General features: G+C 48.7%; 1 protein-coding gene across 2 annotated transcripts; it reads left to right on the top strand.

Moving 5' to 3' along the window:
* Nucleotides 1-2,444: 2,444 nt before the first annotated feature.
* MLEC (malectin) lies at nucleotides 2,445-16,525 on the top strand. Of its 2 annotated transcripts, none has more exons than XM_074321895.2 (5): nucleotides 2,445-2,579; nucleotides 8,562-8,740; nucleotides 9,290-9,466; nucleotides 9,577-9,634; nucleotides 10,797-16,285. In XM_074321895.2, exons 2-5 carry the CDS (start codon nucleotides 8,576-8,578, stop codon nucleotides 11,024-11,026), a joined length of 630 nt encoding a protein of 209 aa, XP_074177996.1. In that variant the 5' UTR covers nucleotides 2,445-2,579; nucleotides 8,562-8,575; the 3' UTR covers nucleotides 11,027-16,285. The 2 variants fall into 2 exon arrangements, with proteins under 2 accessions (XP_074177996.1, XP_019583421.2); XM_019727862.3 differs by lacking the exon at nucleotides 2,445-2,579 and adding an exon at nucleotides 2,672-3,044 and having other exon boundaries at nucleotides 10,797-16,525.
* Nucleotides 16,526-19,439: the final 2,914 nt, after the last annotated feature.

Genomic DNA, 19,439 nt, shown 5'->3' with positions numbered 1-19,439 from the left:
AAACGGCTTTATTTGGATATAATTCATGTACCATATAATTCACCCATTTAACATGTACAATTGAATGATTTTTAGTATATGCACAGAGTTGTGTAACTATTGCCTCAATTTTAGATATTTTCATCACCCCAAAAGGAAACCCCATATCTTTTAGTTATCATCCCCTTATCTACCTGCTCTCTAATTTACTTTCTGTCTATATATATTTGCCTATTCTGGACATTTTATATAAATGCAGTGTCGTACAATATGTGGCCTTTTGTATCTGGCTTCTTTCACTCAGCATAATGTTTTAAAGGTTTACCAGTTTTGCAGCATGTATCAGTAATGCATTACTATTTCTGGTTGAATAATAGTCTATTGTATAGATAGAGTACATTTTTAAAATCCATTCATTAGCTGATGGATGTTTGGGTTGCTTCCACTTTTTGACTATTATGAATAATGTTGCTATGAACATTTGTATACAAGTCTTTGTGTGAATGTTTTCATTTCTCTAGGGTGAAACGGAAATTACTGGGTCAGATGGTTGCATTATCTTCTTTAATCCTCACATCTAGTGTTTGAAGGAGTAACTATTATGCCTTTCACCGTTGAGGAAACTGAAATTCAGAGAGGTATATTACTTGCCCAAGGCCACACAGTGAGGAAAGGGTGGAGCAGGGCTTGGAACCTAGGCAGCCTAACTCAGATCCCAGGCTCTCAGAACTTTCGTGTTACCTAAGAGGTAGCCTTATTGACAAGTACCTGAATCTCAAAACTGGGGCAAATCTTCTCCATGCAAGGGTAGCCCAGGTAGGAATGGAACCTGAAGAGCCCAGATGGGGCTAGCCAGGAATCTTGTTCACTTCCTCCAACGACCAAGGACCTGGCAGACTTAGAGGTCTTAAGGTTAAGGCCTTTTGAGGCCAACCTATAGATTTAACCCATTTTTGTGACAATTTTCTCCTGGACTAGGCTGCCTTGAGGATAAAATAAACGTGAGTTCCTGGAGGCAGTGTAGTATGTGGCTAGAACGTAGGCTCTGGAGGTTAATTGCCTGGGTGGGTGGGTGTGGGAAGCCCCCATCACCTCTGCTCTGAGGGCTATGCAAGCTGACTTGTCAGTTTCCTCCAAAGATGATGGTTTTCACAGAGAAAAAAGTAGGATTAGAAACCCCTGTGCCAGGCTCCAGAGAGGCACTGGGAGAAGAAACATGGCTGTGGGGAGAAGCAAGTCCAGGTCCTTGCAAAACAGGGGGAAAAAAGTGGGACCAGGAGGGGACAGTCCAAAAGTTACTCTCATGAGGTCTTAACTTGGGAGCTGGGGAAGGAAGTCTGGTGCACTGAAACCTCCTGCCAACATTCTCCATTTCGGTACCCCATTTTGTTCCTTTATAGCAATCATTACTGTTCTGACTAAATAATTTGAGTCATGGGACTGTGATTCTCATGCAGGATGCCTGGTGTGTTTTTGTTCACTGCTGCAGAAAGCTCATTGCTTGGCACCTAGTAGGGAGGGTTTTCAGATAAAATGCAAAAAGCCCAGTTAAATTTGAATTTTAGATAACGAATTATTTTTTAGTATAAGTATGTTCCATTTGTTCACCTGAAATTCAACTTAATTAGCCTTCCCGTATTTTGTCTGTTAAATTTGACAACCCTGATAATAGGAGCTTTGTAAATATTTGTAGAACAAACAGATAAATGGGTTTTTGCCTTGGCTGTTCCTAAACTTGCAGTATGACCGTTTAGGCAACACTCCGTCCTTCTCTGGACCTGTTTCTTTATCTGAAAAGTAGTTCTGGCAGAGACCACAGCGCAGGGATCGCCACTGTAAGAGAACGCTGCATCGATGAACTGTCACACAACAGACAGGGAGGCGGGATCGTGTCTGTGCTGAGCAGACTGGACCCCTAGACTGGGCACCGCCCACGACTCCTCTAACCCGGGCGGGGGAAGCCCGGGTTCCGCCCCCTCCTCCGCTGGGGCCAACCCGAGGCTGTCGCCATGGAGACATGGGTAGCCTTGAGCCCCTCCCCCACAAGGCCACGCGTTTCCGCTGCGTTGGAGCCTTCTGATTGGACGGCTGTCTGGACGCTACCACCAGCCCGGAGCCTGCTAAGGAGTGGGGGCAGGGGTCTTGTCCTCGTAGGTCTATTGCTCTGGCCTCTCTAGGGGACGATGGGTTCTCTGCCTCACGCCGGTAAAAAGACTTAGGTCGGAAGAGTGTCCACTACATCTCTAACGCTTACGTTCATGCCTCTCCCAGTGAAAGGAAGAGGGGGCGGGAAAATCGGCCACGCCCCCTCCGGAGTCCATTTGGTCCCAAGATCTGGAGCACCGGAAGTGCTGGCGACGTGTCGGTGCGCCCTACCCTAAACGTTCCTCCCTGGGCCACCTTCCTATTCAGCTGCGGGATTCCGGGGCCGGCTGGGCGCTGCACCCCGGCACTTCCGCATTGAATCGCCGCTTCAACCGAACTCCCAACCTCTGCGCGCGCTCCATCTCGTGCGGGACGGTTGGGCCGGCGCCTGTCGGTAGTCACGCCCTCTCCGCGCCTGGCAGCCAATGGGCAGACGTCTCCCGGCAGGGTCTTGGGTAATTAATGAGGGTCGGGCACTGATTGGCTGCAGGGTCGTGGGCGGGAGCTGGGCGGCGGGGTAGGTTGTTCCAGAGGTGGGAGGCGGCACCCGTGGCTGAGAAGGAGGCTTGAGAGCGACATGTCCCCGGCAGCTGAGGCAGAGCGGCCGGTGGCGCTGTTTCTCTGAGTCCGGGGCGGCCTGGAGGCCGGCTGAGGACGAGGGTCGGCGGAGGCTGCCGCGGCTGTGGTGGCCGCCATGCTGGGGGCCCGGGCGGTTGAGGGAGCTACCGTGGAGCTCCTGCGACTGCTGCTGCTGCTGCTACTGCCGGCGCTCCCGGGGCCCGGGCTCGGCGTGGTCGGCTCTGTGGCGGCCGGGCTGCCCGAGAGCGTAATTTGGGCCGTCAACGCGGGCGGCGAGGCGCATGTGGACGTGCACGGGATCCACTTTCGCAAGGACCCTTTGGAAGGCCGGGTGGGCCGAGGTGAGAGCCCCTCACGGAGCCGCGGGATACTGGGCCTGCCTTGCCGGGCGCAGCCGGCCGAGGGCTGCGGGCCCCGAGCCCCTTCCTCGACCCTGGGGCCATGTCTCTGGAGAGAAGTTTCTCTCCGCAGTGTTCTCGGGGATCCGGTCACAGCTCAGAGCCTGACACTGACTGAAAGCTACCAAGAGCCATTGAGGCAGAGAGTTGGCGAGAAGTTATATTTAGACCTCGCACCCTGCATTTTCTTAACCCTTCGCCTCCACCGCGGCTGGAAGAAAGTAAAGACGGGGGTGGCCTATTGCCACCACGAGGCCTCACGGTTGTAGGTTGTCGGTGTCCCTGGCCCAAGTCAGTTCCTGGTAGATTCCTGCCGACCCAGACATCGGCCGCTTTCCTTACTCTTGCAGGATTGGGGCTTGATTCTTGGCCAGAATAGAAAGGAATCTTCGAAGAGAATGGGCCAGGAAAGTTTGATTGCAGCCTCCTCCCCGCCCCCCCTTTGGAGCGAGGAATATGTGTGCTTAAAAGTAGAAGCTGCAGGCCGCCCCCAGAGGATGGTTATATTGAAGCCATCCTGTGCTGGAGGCTGGTGGTGTGTCAGCCGGGTCAGCCAGTGTGTAAGATCTGAATATTCTGAGTCTGTGCAGAACCTACCCCAGCTGGTCCAGAGAGATATGATTCCAGCTTATGAGAAAAATGGTTTTGACTTAACTGATTGAGCAACAGTAGTTTTTACAGAGCTGCACAGTTCTCCAAGTTAGTGAAAGAATTGCCAGAGGAGCTGGTTAAAAATGCAAACCCCAGACCTAAGAAATGAAACCCAGGTTTCTGCACCAGGGGCTTTTGATGTGGGTCATCCCCAGACCACTGGGAAAATCTGCTCTAGACTTTGTCTTCTGTAAGTAAGATTGGAAAACAGGTTTAAGGAGTTTCTTGCTTCATGTATTGGAAAGAGATTTGTGCTGTATGCTGGGTTCAGAGGCTGCCAAATTGGCAAAATGCCATCTCCAGGAAAACTAGGAGACAGACTTGTTCGCACTCTTTTCATGATGCCCAGATTTGGCTCTTGCCTTGACTGAAGGGTTTAACTTAATTCTTCGAAGTGAATTGCAATGTCCTGGAGTTTGTTATACGAGGGAATTTATGACTTCCATACATGTGAGGGTGTTGGGACACAAGGCTGTTTTCTGTAGTTCTATGTTTGTCTTGGAATTTATTTAGCCCTGGCATGTAGGTCTCTAGCCTGGCTTCAGCTGAGTCAGGGCCCCGGTCTTTAGCAGCTGTAACAGCCGCCAAAGCCAGACTTCATAGCAGGAGGTCACTACTATCTCCATCCTGGACCCTTCCTCTTTCTTCACGGGCATGGGGGTGGGGGAAGCCCTTGAGGAAACTAGAGACGGTTTGTGGACTTTGCCTCTTGAGATAGCTGTGGTGAGGACCGTGCAGATGGTTCCTTTCATTTCACAGATACCAGGCTTTACATAGGTTACGTTATCCTTTTAGATCCATTGTGCAGAGGAGGAAGTTAAGACCACACAGGTTTAGTCCCCAGCTACTCATATTCAGAAATCCTGGTTTGAATTTGCTGGTGTGGGTTTGTTTGTTTTGGCCTGGTCACCACTTAGCCAGGCTCCCTGTCCGTGGGTTATGGGCTCATGGTTGCAGTTCTTTTGGAGTTTATCATAGCAGGTAGAATGACATGAGACCTACCAAAAGCTCATGTGTGCTGGAGTCCTTTCTCAGACCCTGGCCTTGGGGACACTCTAACAACGGAGGTCCCCTGCTGCACACTGTCACACTGGAACGGCAGCAGTATTAAGGCAAGGATCAAGAATGGAAGATGGTGGTTCACTTGCAGCTTGGACCAGCCTGTTGCAACATTGCTCTTTTGGGTGCCTGAGAGTGGCATTTTGTTGGCATTAGGTCTGGGGTGAAGATGTGATTAAGCTTCTACTCTCAGGAGGCAGCCAATCCTTAGTTTCTTCTGTGCTAAGGATTGGCACCACCCAGGGAAGCACAGCTGTTCACGCTGCCTTCCCTTCTCTGGCACTGTTTGGATAAGGGTGTGCCAGCTATTTGGAGACCCTTGCCTCATGTAGCTATTCACACTGATTGCCGTAGGGAGCTGTGTGTCTTCGAATGAATTCAGGTATTTGTTACCAAGTTAATCCAGATAAGGGTTTGGCCTGCTTTTGAACTTGCTGTTTCTCTATAGCGTCTTTGTAGTTCAGCATTTGCGTAACTGTGAGTGGCCCAGGGCATTTAGTGGCTTTTGCTTTCAGAGGCACTTTATGTTTATTGAATTTCATTTTCTGCCTTGAGAATAGTGTTCATAGGAGATACTGATGGTCTGGGAAAGGCCTTTTCAACCTGTGTGCTTCAACAGATGGAAGTACCGTTGCAGAGAAGGATGCAGAAGCTCTCAATTGGGGATTTTGGCGTGCCTGTCATTCCGGGTTCTTTTTAACTTGCTCATTCTGGGTTCCTCTTGACTCTGAAGAGGAAGAGGTCTGGTTATTTGGCCTGAGGGCATAGCACTTGGCTTGAGTTTAGGAGAGGCTATTTCCTTTTCATAGAAAGATACCTGCTAATCATTTGTATTACCTTTAAGAACTCGCTTTATCTCGCTGAGCCTTGCTTTCTTTCTTAATAAACTTCTCATGCTTTAGAAATCAGTGACAGAAATCTGAAAACTCTCTTGTCCGGAGTAGGTTAAAGTGTCTCTTATCTTTTTCTTTGCTTGATGACCTTTTACATGGAATTAAAAGTAGGTCAGAACATGGCTCTGGAGGGGGAAAAAGCTGGCCAGGGGCCTGCGCCTATCAGATTACTAATTCTGTAGGCCTAAGGAAGATCCTTTTGGGGCAGCCTTCCTTTTGGCTAGGGAAGGATTTGGCCTTGGTGAGATAAAATCTTGAAAGCTGGGAAGCCTCTGCTTTGCTTAAGGCCCCAAGATTTGTTTAGAATTCAGTCCCCATATTGTCACCTGTAATGCTGTCACCTAAGATGCAGGCTTTATTTGTAGGCCCTCCAAGTAGCAGAAGTTCTCAGAGAATTTAGGTAGATGATATCCCCATTTTACAGGTGGGAAAACACTTAGAGAAAATAACTTGTTCTGAATCGCATAGTAGGTGGCAGAGCCAGAATTCAGATCCATGCCTGTCATACTCTAAAACCTGGGCTGACTTTTCCAAGTATCCTGGCTACTCCAGTGTCTAGGGCTAGGAAACAGCGGACATAATGTAGGCCTTTTGGCCCCCTTCCTTTCTGGCTTACTGTCTTAGCTATATTGTGCCAACTTCAGCAGTGTGCTGTGTACACCTCACTGTACTTGAGAGAAATCTGTTTAGCTGTGAATACATAAAGGCAAAAGGGAGGAAAAATCCCTTTTGCTGCTGTATCTCTTGGGACTTGGGAAAATTCAGCTTGCATGTGGCAAATCTCTTGGGAAAGCCACTTCGGTTTTAAAGGGAAAATATCTAAAGGTAATTCCAAGGTTGTTAAGTACTTTTTGTTCACATGACTGAGTTTTCTTAGTTGTGGGACTGAGACTGCCAGAGATTACATTACTGTCAATTTCTCACTTTTTCCACTTGGCAAGAAAAAAACAGATTCCCCACACACGCACAAAATTTTCTGTGCATTTTAAAAACAAAGGTAGTTAATGTTCCAAATTTGTAAGGATCACGGTCCTCATGGAAGAAGGAAATTCTTAGAACTCAGTTGGAAGAAAAATAGCAGTCTTTTAATCTTTATAGATTTATGCCCCAGTGTAATGGTGTGAGCCTGGGAAAGAGCTGGGGTGTGTTAGCGTACATCCTTTGTAGTGCTACTCAGCTACCCTTCTTTGATTTCTTGAGGAGAAATAGGAAGAAAAAAAGTCTGAAGACAAAAGTGCAATGAGTTTCCTGTTGCATTGTCTCGTCAGTCCATCTGATCTCCTGGCTACTGTTCACTTACAGGAACTGTTAACAGTTATGCTTATTTTTCTGAGGGCTTGACCTTAACCTCTGAGTCTCTCAGTTACTCTTTTATCTCCCTTGGAGATCAAAGATCTTCTCGCTTGGAGTTTTGGTGATTCAGAAGATAAAGCTCCAGGGATGGCGGCTCTTGGACATCTATCTCCCTTGGACGTCTCCCAAAGGACCTAGGTGCCACATGTCTTCAGCACCATGGTGGCAGATGGGAAGGTGGTCTGGAAATCTTCATTCCAGGCTGGAGGAGAGACTAGGCCTGTGTACTGAGATCACTGTGAAATCTATAGTTTGGAAAGGAGATTTATGGCGCACTGCAAAGCCTCTTTTATTTACAGAATAAAGAGGTCAGAGATGCTACTCTTCAAAAGATGAAGCATAACTGTTCATCTCTGGGGCTGGAGTTTGGTATCTTATATTTGATGAAAGACCCCAGCTTAGTTTGTTACGTGGGGAGGGGAGAAAAACCTAGTGTCTCATCTCCTAGCAGGGCTGGGGGGGGAGGGCTGGGGGCAGTAGAGGTTTTCAGCTGTTCTGATACTGACCCAACGTAAGTATCTTTTTACTGTCCCCTGCCTTATTCCATGTCAGTCTGTGAGATGGGAAAGGTGGCTCCCCAGGACTAGGGCATCTGGAGCCAGAGGTGCCAATAGGCCCTTGGTAGATTTTCTTGCCCTCCTGGGATGGTTCTAGCTCTGGAGAGAAGAGCATGGCTTCGCTGCTTCACGGGCACCTCCTTTGTTTGTCTGCCATTTGTTCGTTCAGGAAGTCATATTGAGTGCCTGCTTATGTACCAGGGACCGTGTTAGGTGCTGGTGACACAGTAGGAACTTTTTTCTTCTTTTGGTTTAACTGTGGGAATGTTTAAGAGAGTAGGTGAGGTTGAGTTTTGTGGGTCTGTGAAAAGGTGCTTGGACCTAAAGGAAATTAGCATCGTGCCCTTTTTACGAGCGTGTTTTTCTTTACCAGCCTTGGAACTTTTTGAATGAAAAATTACAAAAAGCAACTAAAGCTGGTGTCTTACTTGTGGTAAAGACAATGAAGAACGACTCTCCTAACAGATATCCTGTTTTTTAGACTCTGAGCTTTTCTGAATGAGAAAAAAAACATTCTTTGAACTTAATTGTCTAGTAGAGTTCCTGGCCATCCCCCTGGTTTTATGAGGTTTCTCTGAAGCGCTCCCTCGCAGGGAACCAGGCAGCTGTAACACAGTGCTTTGTTCTAATAATGAGTTAGACTTGTTCTCTGCCCATCACTCTCCATACAGTTGAGGGAAAGTCATTTTAATGTGCTTTCAAAAAGTTCCGCTATGCGGGTTACGGGAGCTGTTGGGGTGATGAGTGTTTGCTTTCTTTCATTTTACTCTGGCTTGGTAATGGCTGTCGGATTCGTGCCTTTGTGTCTGGTCTGTTTGGGGCCAGGTGCAGAGGTGGTGACCCCTTCCATGGGAGGGTGATTAGCATTGCCCTGGAAATGCCTCTGGCGGCTCTGGGGTCTCTGCTCCTATGTTTTGATGTGGTTTCTCTTTGTCTTTTGTCCCCAGCCTCCGACTATGGCATGAAACTACCAATCCTGCGTTCCAACCCCGAGGACCAGATCCTCTATCAGACAGAGCGGTACAATGAGGAGACCTTCGGCTACGAAGTGCCCATCAGGGAGGAGGGGGACTACGTGCTGGTGCTGAAATTCGCCGAGGTCTACTTTGCGCAGTCCCAGCAGAAGGTGAGGCTGGGCCATCGTCACTCTTGGCTAGTCCCCTGCTATGGGCCAGAGAGTGGATGAGCCTCCTCAGAGGGAGGAACAGATGGGCTTTGAGGAAAAGCCGGATTCCTCTTGCCCCCAGGGAAGCGATGTCCCCTTGCTCAGGAGGCTGCACTTGCCATGGGGTTGGTGACAGAAGGCAGTACCAGGACACCCTAGTTCTTGGCAACTCGCTGACCCTGTTAAGGCCCCCTTGGTTGTCTCTCTCTTCTCGGTTGTCAGCACTTTGTTTTTAGCCTTGTTCTTTTCCTGTCTCCTTCGGTGAATTCCCTCCTTCCCACGTTGAGCTTTTTGTTCGTCGTCTTTGTTCTCTGAGGCCAGTGTGAGGCCTTCTTGCCAGTGAAGGAACGGGCTTTGATTTGGCTCAGGTGAAGGACTCCACCCCCCTGGACTATATCCAGCCCTGTCATTTCTTAAGGCATTTTTGAACTTGAAGGCCAGGCAGGTGGGTGCTGAAGGGGTGTGTGAGGCCGATGGTTTCGGCATTGTCTCCTTTTTGCATCTTGGCAGGTATTTGATGTGCGACTGAATGGCCACGTCGTGGTGAAGGACTTGGATATCTTCGATCGCGTTGGGCACAGCACAGCTCATGACGAAATCATTCCTATGAGCATCAGAAAGGGGAAGCTGAGCGTCCAGGGGGAGGTGTCCACCTTCACAGGGAAACTCTACATCGAGTTCGTCAAGGTAACGCTCCTTCTTTGCCCTCACAGCGGGGGCAGAGCTCACAAGAATGGGTGCGGGGGGGGGGGAATGCGTGCTGCGCGTGGGGCTGACAGCTGTCTCCCATTCCCTAGGGGTACTATGACAATCCCAAAGTCTGCGCACTCTACATCATGGCTGGGACGGTGGATGGTAAGTTGCTTTTGATCTGCTTTTTGACTTGGGCTGAAGGGTGTGGTTGAGGAAACCCTTGGGGGGATCATTTAGCTGCTCACTGTTTTGAAAACACCATTACTTAAAACCAAACTGTGGAATCCAGAGTCAGATGGCCGGGAATGAGTGTGGTGGGGTGCTGGGGTGCTAGCCCGAAGCTTTGGAGCAAGATCTGTGTTTAAATCTTGCTGCTGCCATTTAATCAGCTGTTTGGTTTGGGGCAAATTCCTTTCACTTCACTGTAAACTGCAAGTAATAGTGGTGCCTATTGGTGAGCCTTGGCCCTTGTAGTCATTAGGAATTGCCTCAACCTTGATCTGGATTCTGTTTCTTTGACATCTATTTCCTGGGGGCAAAACAGAAAAAGGCAAGAGGAGGAGGAGTTCTTTGGTGTTTCGGTAGCTCCGAGAGATGCCAGCATTGCCAGACTGCACTGGACAAAAGTGCATTTATGAATCTCTCCTGGTCCTTGAGATCCAGCCTCAGGCTGTGTCTCTTTCTCAAGGTTGAGATGATCCTGGCTGCCAGCTTCCTGGGCTGGTTTTTGTGGAGAAAGCTTGTGTCCTTTCTCCCCCGGTCCACCTCTGCCTTTTCCCATCTCATCCTGAATGCACTGAGGATCTCATCCTGTTGTCTTGATGTCCCCCACATGCTCGTGTGATGGCATCCAGGAGAATGTCTTGCCACCAAACAGATTTATAGCTCGTCCCCTAAGAAAGAGAGAGCAGAGAGGTGGTGTGTGCTGAGAACCCTCTGGATCAGCTTTTCCTCAGCTGCTCTGTGAATCAGAGGGAATGTGGGATTCCGGGAGGGAGGAGGAGGGATTTGAAAGGGTAAGTTTTGGGTGTCAGGTCACTGTCCCTGTCTAATCTGTCCTCTCGGGGATCTGAAGAAGTGGGACAGGAAGGGAGAGATAGTGGCCCTCTCTGTGCACAGGGCTTTTACTACTTTTTAGTGTAAAGAAGTCTAGGGTTTGCAGGAATCTGCTGTTTTCTAGGCCAGAAGCTATTTCTGCTATAACTGCTGCTTCCTTTGGACCCTGGTTAGGTCATAGCGTCTCTTTATTGTGGCTCATTTACTACTCTTAAGGGTGTCACTTAAATGCTGTGGCTCTTCAAAGGTGTCCTCTTTCTTGTGTCAGATGTACCAAAGCTGCAGCCTCATCCAGGACTGGAGAAGAAAGAAGAGGAGGAAGAAGAAGAAGAATACGAGGAAGGGTCTAATCTCAAAAGACAGACCAATAAGAACCGGGTGCAGTCGGGCCCTCGGACACCCAACCCTTACGCCTCGGACAACAGCAGCCTCATGTTCCCCATCCTGGTGGCCTTCGGAGTCTTCATCCCAACCCTCTTCTGCCTCTGCCGGCTGTGAGAACAAATTACCATCCTGCACAGGGTGGAGGGGTGTGGGAAAGAAACTGAACATGTTGGTTTGGTTTCTGTAGTTTTCACGGTGATTCACAAAAACAAACAAACAAACAAACAAACAAAGCCACAAAATAATTAAAGGAGGTCAAAAGAGGCAGAGTGAGTAGAGAGCAGCCCTTGTCCACCACCTGGTCCCAGACCTGCTTCAGTCCCAGTCCTCTCTTTGTGGCTGGCCCCCAGCGATCTCCTTCCTCTCTAGGGTACATAGGGTAAGCGGGGTCCTTCCTGTTCAAGGATCCTCGTCTGTATACCTAGTGGAAAGGACTCGGACCTCGGAGCAGATACCTTTTTTTAGGTTAGAAATTAACAGTGGAGAAATGTCATCTTATTACCTGAGAAGACCAGCGCTGGGAGTTGGGTGTGTGCAGAAGTTCTATGTCCAGATACATTTCCAGATGTCCTGGGATTGAGAGTATGTGTAAAGATGTATAATTTGTATGATAAAGATGAAAACGTAAGCGGGCTTTAGAAAAAGAAAGAAAAGTAGATACTTCCTTACTCGGAAGCCTTTCTGGTTTTCGCCCAGTGATGTTCCACCGTAAGTGTTTGAGCTTTGTCATTGCTTGTCTCCCTGACATGTGCCAGTTAGAGGACTGTCTGGTATCCAAGACGTTTAGTTTATGTCAGGTCCTCAAGTTGCCTCTGACTTGTTACCACAACAAATCATTTTGATTTCAGTGCCTGTTGGGGACTTGATTTCCTCTCACTCCCTCCTCCCCCCGCTCCCCCTTAATCTGGCTCATTTGAAATCTCTTCTGTTTCTCAACCATCCCACTCAATTATTGCCAAGAAGGGAAGGAGACGTGAGGACTTGGGGTTCCCTCTGCTTGAATGTCTTATCGTCTGCCACCTCACATTGATGGTACCTCCCTCCCTGGATCTGTGAGCCAGCAGCCAGGAGGACCTGACCCAGCAGTTCTTTTACTGGCCCCTTTGTAGGGTCTTGCTGCCAGGGGACAGGGATGCTTTCCAGCCTGAAGCAACGGAACACTTGACCTTAAGAGTCTCTTCTGGTCTTTGGATTGGAAAAGGCTTATGTTAGCATAACTTAAGAGCAACCTCAGAGACTTGAGCCCCACTAAGTGACTGACCACTGTTTAGAGTGTCTAGTATCTGATGTTCCTTTATTCCTATGTCCTTTTATGTCACAGTTCAGTCGGTTTTGGGTTATGCCTAGAACCGCCCCAAGGAACTAGACTGATTGTTATCTGGCCCAGTGACACTGCTCCCTGATCTTCTTAGTATGCCTCTCTGTCCTTTCATTTTCCTATCCAAGTAGCAGTCGGGTTCTTGGCCGAAAGATTTCCAGTCAGCCTAGTCCTGGCAGCTCTGAAGCCAACTTTAGCGTCTAAGTGTCTGTCCTGAATTCCCTGGAACAGTTTCTGCAGGAAATGAAGCTTCCCTGTTCCCCTCCTTTCTGGTCACTGTCATCCTTTTCCCAGCTACAAGGAACTTTGTAGACAGAAGGCAGCAGGATTAGCTTCTGCTTGGGCTGGAGCAGGATAAAATCTCAGGCAAGGCCCATTATTTTTAGAATGTTTAATTTAGAATTTGTCTTTGGATATGTTTTATAGAGCTCCATATATTTGAACTGCTTATTAAATGACAAAGTAAGTAGCCCTTGGGCTCAGGTCCTTTTGGCTTTTAGAGAGTTCCTCCAGGCCAGCGTTTCGTCCTTTGAGAGTGGTAGCCCTTTATTTTTGCTGTGACGTAGGCCTCAGTACTAGGGTATTGAGTCAGGCAGCTGGACAGCTGCGGCCTGAGGCTGCAATCAAGGAACTTTCTGGAGTGCTACACAAAGTTCCCTGCTTTAAAGGAGGACATCCTGTAGCCTTGATCCTGGGACCACCGGCCTGGGGCAGTGGACATCCTGACTGTTAATTGGGCTTCTGACAGTGGCTTCAGTTCCCATTCCATCACAACTCCCCAAAGCCATCGGCCACTGCCAACACAGTTGACAAGACGAGGAAGGACTACTGGCTGCCCCCATTCTGCCTTGTTTGTTAGTTTGCTTGGGTCTAAGGAAGGAGGGGTCCCCACTTCCTCACCTCACCCCATCCCTTCAGTGACTCAGTCTCAGAAGGAAACTGTGGCTCCTGGGGCCATTTCCTAATGGTACTGTAAAGCCAAGCGGCTTTGCTTCTGCTGCTGTTTCCAAGCCCACCCTTTTCCCCGGAGCTCAGGGCTAGGGATGGGCACTTTCCTCTTTGGTTATGTCCCAAAGGAAGGAACATCTTTCTATGGCTCACAAAAACTGAAGGGGAAATGAGGAAACAGGAAGAAGTATGGTGGGGGCTGGGGTAGAGTCCCCTGGAGCCAAGCCCACCCAGCCCACGAGCTGCCCAGGGCTGGTCACAGTTGGCTCATGATGCTGAACTTGAAAGCTTTTTTTGTGTGTGTATGTGGGGGGGCCGGGGAGGCTCCTCCCAGATGATATAGGTACATGAACTTTAGGTGTAAGGGGTGGGAGGGGGCACTCTTTTTATTTTTGTATTGTGTGCGTCAAGAATTACTCTGTAGTTCATCTTTGCTTTTTGCACTGTTCGTTCCCATGCCTGTATTTCGAGCTAGTGCTAGGACAGCGAGACTGCACCGTAGGGAGTCGGACTGGGGTTGGGGAGGTGAGGGCTGATGCCAGCTGGTGGGGGGGAAGGAGAGGCCTGGGCTCTCCTACTGGATCCATGCTCTGTCCTAGGGTTTCTAGATCCCCCTGAGCCCAGCCGGCCAAAGCCAAAGCCGATGGCCAAGGGGAAACTCCTTGTGCCAGAAGTGTGGCTTCGGTTGCTGCTGGGTGGACCACACAAAGGTGTGTGCTGCAGAGGGGCTAGGGGCCAGCTGGCCTCCAATGGGACGTTTTTGGGCTTCACTCATGCTGACTGAAACGTTGTACCAGGAAATAACCTGTGGGACCCATGAGCCCTAAACCAGATCCGATTTTTTCTGAAACATCTCTGCTGTTGAGGAGAAGCTGCTCAGGGGATACCTTGAGTTCTGGTGACTTGAAAGATGGTCCTCTCCAAGTGTCAGGGGTGTTCGACTCCCAGGAGAACCCCAGGGCCTGCAGGGCTACCTCTCCATTTGAGAGCGCGTGATCTTACTCTCGTGTTCTCCTTGTTTGCCTAAGAGATACTGGCCTGAGATTGGAGATCACAGGAGAGGTCACTTTAAAAAGGTAGGGTAAAGTTTGAGTTAAGTTTATCTTCCCCTTTCTGTGCCTGGCAACTGTTTAATCCAGTTTCAGATTGTGATTTGACTTCTTTATCTTTTTGGAGAAGCTTCTGTTTTAAGGAATTTCTCTTCCTTCTTATCCCGCTTCTACCCTCTCCTGGGAAGGCCTGGCCATGGCTTCTAGAATCTCAGTTGAACGTTAGAAAACAGCAGCAGTATTTTCCCTTTCCTAGCACTTATATTCCTTTCCCTAGAAAACGGCTCACCTTGGGAAGCCCAGGGAAAGAATCAGCAGGTTCTCTACCCTCCCTGGGGTTTGGGGAAGGACCCACCCCGGTCAGCACAGTGCCTTTTTCTCTCCTGCTCTGAGCCAGGGTGGGCATTCCCTCTAGATTCAGGTCTGGGCAGGGGTCTCTCAGTCCCTGCCACGGGGCTGCTTCCCCATCCCTTCTTCCCCCTCCCCTTGGCTGGCCGGCTCCGACCTAATTCAAGTGTCTTGCCTTGAGGAGCCTTACTGGCATCCAGTGGCAACATGTAATACTGTCCTCCATGCCTTTCCACGAGGACTGAGGCGAGCAGGTGAGCTTTCCGCGCGAGAGTAATAGATGCTCCTGTTTAAAAGAAGGGGTGGGGTGATATGCTGTGGGCCTCCTGCTGTGGCCCTGGGGGAAGAAGCCTGGGATAAGGCTAAGTGACAGTGTAGCAGCAGAACCAGAAACACCCAGGATATGTTCAGACATCTCTGAAGAAATCTGCTTCTCTTCTATGGAAAGATATAATTAGGTATCAAAGAGCTCTAAGAAAATTGCAAAGAAGCCTTAAAATGTTCAAGCTTCAGAGAGCTCAGAGTAATTTTTCCCTTTCAGTCCGAGCTAGGGCTCTTTCGGTATTGAGACCTCTCCTGGGGCAAGAGGGCTAGATTTCCTCGTAGGTTACAAGACTAGATTGGCAGCTGTGGGTCAGCTGCCCAGTGAGGGCGGGGTTCTTCTTTGTACATGGGCGGCTTGCTGCTGATCTGTTTGTCCCTCCTCGGCTGCCTTTTGGCTAGCCTGCTTTTAGGTCGCCAACTCATTTTGATAAGAGCAGATGACATGGGGACTGGCTGGGTTGGCAGGAAAAGAGCCGGATAGATGTCTTGCGATGGGTCTCCCCTCAGGAGTACAAAAGCAAGGAGCCAGGATTGTGCTGGCAGCCAGGGAAACAGTAGTGCCTGTTAGAGTTGGCAGAGAGGGCCTTGGCACTTCTTGCATCCTGCCAGTCTTGTGAGATCGGGGGCACGTAGCACCAGGCAAAGCAGAACTCCATTCTCACCCCGATTTTGAGCATCAGAGCTTTTCTTCAGTATGAGAAAAAACAACAACAAACTGAAGTGTGCTTTCCGTCCTTTCAAAGGACAGCTGTCGGGAAAGGAGAGCTGAGGTGCCAGGTAGGAGGGGAGAATTGGCAGGGAAAGATGGTACGGCAAAACCAGGAATGAAACATTCTTGATTCCTCTCTTCCCTAGTGTGTCATGATCCAGGGAATGAAAAGAAATTTGACCCTGGGTGAGTTTCCTCCTTGGATTTCTCTTCCACCAAGTTCTCCCACACTAGGACCAGCTAGCTGCCTGTTCTGAGGAGCTCAGGGCAGCCTCTTTGACCATTAACCTGGCTTGTCAGGGAGCCAACCCCGCCCCTCCACAGTGGGCTGGCTGCGCTATTCTGTACCAAGTACTGGAGAATAGTGTCAAGTTCTTAGTAGCCCTTTATAGCTCCTACTCTAGATTCCCATCCTCTCCCTGCGAGGTGAAACCAACTCTATGTTTGTAGCCACAACATGCATTTAGAGCGGCACAGTGAGATGTGATTGAGGGGCTTTGAACCTGGCTGGCCCGGGAAAGCAGTAGGGGTGGATAGAGCTGTCTTTCTTTCTGGGCTGTTTCCACCTGTCCCTACCCCTTCCATGCCCCACCCTACTCCTACCAAAAAAAAAAAAAAAAAAAAAATGTTTTTCACTGTCCATTGCTTTGTGTTTTAATAAACAATTTGCAGTGACACTCTGTGTTGGGATTGAGTTTGAAGTTGGTTGCAAAAAGGTGAAGTGATGGGGTGGGAAAAGGGAGACCCAGGGGTTCACTTGGCTGCACAAGGTTCTCCTGCGACGAGTCTAGGAGCTTTTGTCCATTTCGTCATGTGTCTCTTGCTTTTCTGTTCTCCGGGATGTTTGATTAAGGGAATGAAGTTCTGTAACCAGCAGCACATTCAAGGAAAAATAAAGTTATTTTGTTTTGCTTCTACTTTCACTGGAACACCAGGCCATGACTGTCTCGCCACTCCCCAGGCCCACTGAGCCTGTAGCTGCCTCTCCTCTCATCTTTCCCTCAGCTTGTGGACAGACTAAGCCATGGGAGTTTTCTCTGCTTTTTCCTTTTCTGATGTGTTGTCATTGATGAGTATACATTGGAAGGGGCAGAAAGCGCAGGAAGGATTTTTTCCCCCCTGTAATTTATCTGCCACATTTTACAGCTGAGGAACATGAAACTAAAAAAGCTTCAGTAATCTATCCCAGGCTGGTCAGTAAATGGTCAAGCCAGGACTCAAACCCAGTCTATCTGCCTACAAAGCCCGTGTTCTTTCTAAGGCTGCAAGAATAATGATTATAGATACCCTTTATTGAGCCCTTGAAATGGGTAGGTAACGTGCTGAGCACTTTTACAGGCGTTATCTGTTTAATCCTCAACAAGCCAGTTGGTATTAGCCTTTAAGAGGTAAAGTGACTTGCCCAAGGCCACACAACTAGCAAAAGGCGGAGCTGGGATTGTATATGAGGACTCTGGCTCTACTGCCTTCCGTTTCCCCATGATGCTCTGTGACATGGTTCCTGAGCCTACCTGCTATATTCCTGTAAGCAGGAATGGAGGCTGCTGGTTTTGGGAGAGGGATGGAGAGTTTGGCCTACCTCCCTTAGTGATCCCTTGAAGGGCAGGATTCAGCACTGAGCTGTAAGAATGAAGCCAGTGTTAATGGAGTCCGTTCTCAGGGCCCAAATAAGCCTGGAGGCCCACAGAGCCTCTTTCTTAGCTTGAGCCCACCCATAACTGGAGTTCTTTACTAATTCAGATTTAGCTGTTACTATTTCAAGTAGCTTTGCATGAGCTGCCAACTGGGGAAGAGACCTGAAGAAGCCCTGCTCTAGGGAGTTGCACGGAGGGAAATTGTCTGACAGAAGATCTTGGGCTAAGTGCTGGGGGTTGGGTAAAACCACTCCTTGGATCCAGATCTTAATCTTGCTAAGGAAATCAGGCTCCGGGTTGGCTGGAGCCGGTGTGTCGGACCTTTCTTCATACGTAGTCCCCCACCCTCCTGCATCCCCCACAGAGGAAGAGAGATGAGTTTTTCCAACGTTTACTGGAAAGCCTGTTGCTATAGCAGTGGTGGGGGTCAAGGTAGAAAGGAGGAGAAGCAGGAAAGTTCTGGAGTGGGCTTGCCTCTGCTCTCTGGCAACCTGAGATGGTAGACGTCTCACTACAGTACTCTCGCCCAAGAGTTCAATGAGTTTTGTTTGTTGCTAGCCACTTAGAATAGTAAAAAATAACTCCACTTGCTTTTTGGCTTGGGCCTTGTACTAAGACTTGCTCTCCTGGGTTTCCTCACTGCTGCCACTTGAATCCATTTGTTGCTTCCTCAAGGCTGGTCCCCAGCTCCTTTCCTCTCAGCTCTGACCTGAGTGTTCTTTTCGGTCACTGCACTTCCCAGTCTAGCTCCATGGCTTCGCTCTGCCCAGTGTGCCTGCCCTCAGCCCAGGGGTCCTGGAGAAAGGCCATGAAATACACTGCCTTGGCGACCTTGCATGAGACGCTGCCCCTGGCACCAGCATGGTGCCTTTTGTTGCTGTTTGCATCTCTTCACAACAACCCTAGGAAAGACGTGTGACTAGACTGATTTATAAATGAGGAGCCAAGGGCTCAAAGGGGAGAAAGGACCTGCCGAAAGTCACATAGCTGGTAAGTGGCAGAGTGAGGTCCGGAACTCGGTCGAACCTCAAATCCTGTGCTCTTAATGGTATGATGTACTATTTTAAAAACGGAAGCTTTTGAATGTACATAACTGATGAAGCTGGGTGATGGTTACATGGAGGTTTTTGATAAACTTCCTTCTCTGAAAAAGAAAGTAACCTATTAAGACTTAATGATGTAAAATGTATAAGTACATTTAAAAAAATTATATGGGGTGCTGCAAAATGTGAAAACTCATTCCTATCCCTCTAATCCCTAGAGAATAATGCAGGTGAGTTTGGTGACTGTCGTATATGTTACATATATAACATATTTATATAGTTAAACATTTATTGTGCACATGTGCAAGTATTTCTTTAGAATTCCATTAAGGAATTACCTAGATCAAACAGTATATGCATTTAAAATTTTGCAAGTACTGCCCTCGGCAAGGCTACATGAATTTTCACTCACCAATCTTGTGCTATATGACTTTGTTATATGCCTGAAATTCTCTTTGAAAACAGGTAGGATATAAATAATAAATTCATGTCTTTTAAAAACAGCCCTCTGTCAGGGAAAGAAGTGACTTGGGTGCTAGAGAAACTGTTAGCGCTCTGTCTCGGACCGCAAGGCGTGCCGGCAGCCCAGCCAGAGCTCGCTGTCTCGATGCCTGCCACCTATAAGGAGGGCTGAACTTGCCGGTCTCGGCAGGAAAAGCCCTCGTGCTTACCTTGGCTGTACCAGCTCCGGGCCCCACCTGCCTGGCCTGATCTGAGACAGACTGCCTGGCTGCTCTGGGACTGCCCTGGAACACAGCCACGGTCACACCTCTTACAGTGAGGGAAACGAGCAGCGGAAGGAGGGACTCGCAGAGCACTGAACTGGGGTAAAAGGGAGGCCTTTCTACTCTAGTTTCCTGGGTCCTAACACAGGGAAACCTGGGGGTTACTATTTAATGCGGTAAATCTCTTATTTTCCTTTTAACCTCAAACGGGTTTATTATATGCACTTTTCAAAAAACTTTTAAAAGAGCCTTTTGACCTACCTTAGGGAGATTGGAGGTTAGTCCTAATTTTTCCTACTCCTTTTAAAAAGGGATATACATCTATTCTTTTTTGTATTTTCTCTTCTCCTAAAGACATAATCTTTTCCTTTTAACCACAATTCATAGGTAGTGACTAGAGAGAGTTCCTTATGTGGTAGTATTTATTTA

This window comes from Rhinolophus sinicus, chromosome 9 (assembly GCF_057876585.1).
Source record: "Rhinolophus sinicus isolate RSI-liver-muscle chromosome 9, RSI-T2T, whole genome shotgun sequence".
Taxonomy (NCBI): domain Eukaryota; kingdom Metazoa; phylum Chordata; class Mammalia; order Chiroptera; family Rhinolophidae; genus Rhinolophus; species Rhinolophus sinicus.
Note: the sequence above shows the minus strand (reverse complement) of the source record. Positions and strands in the feature narration are given on the sequence as shown.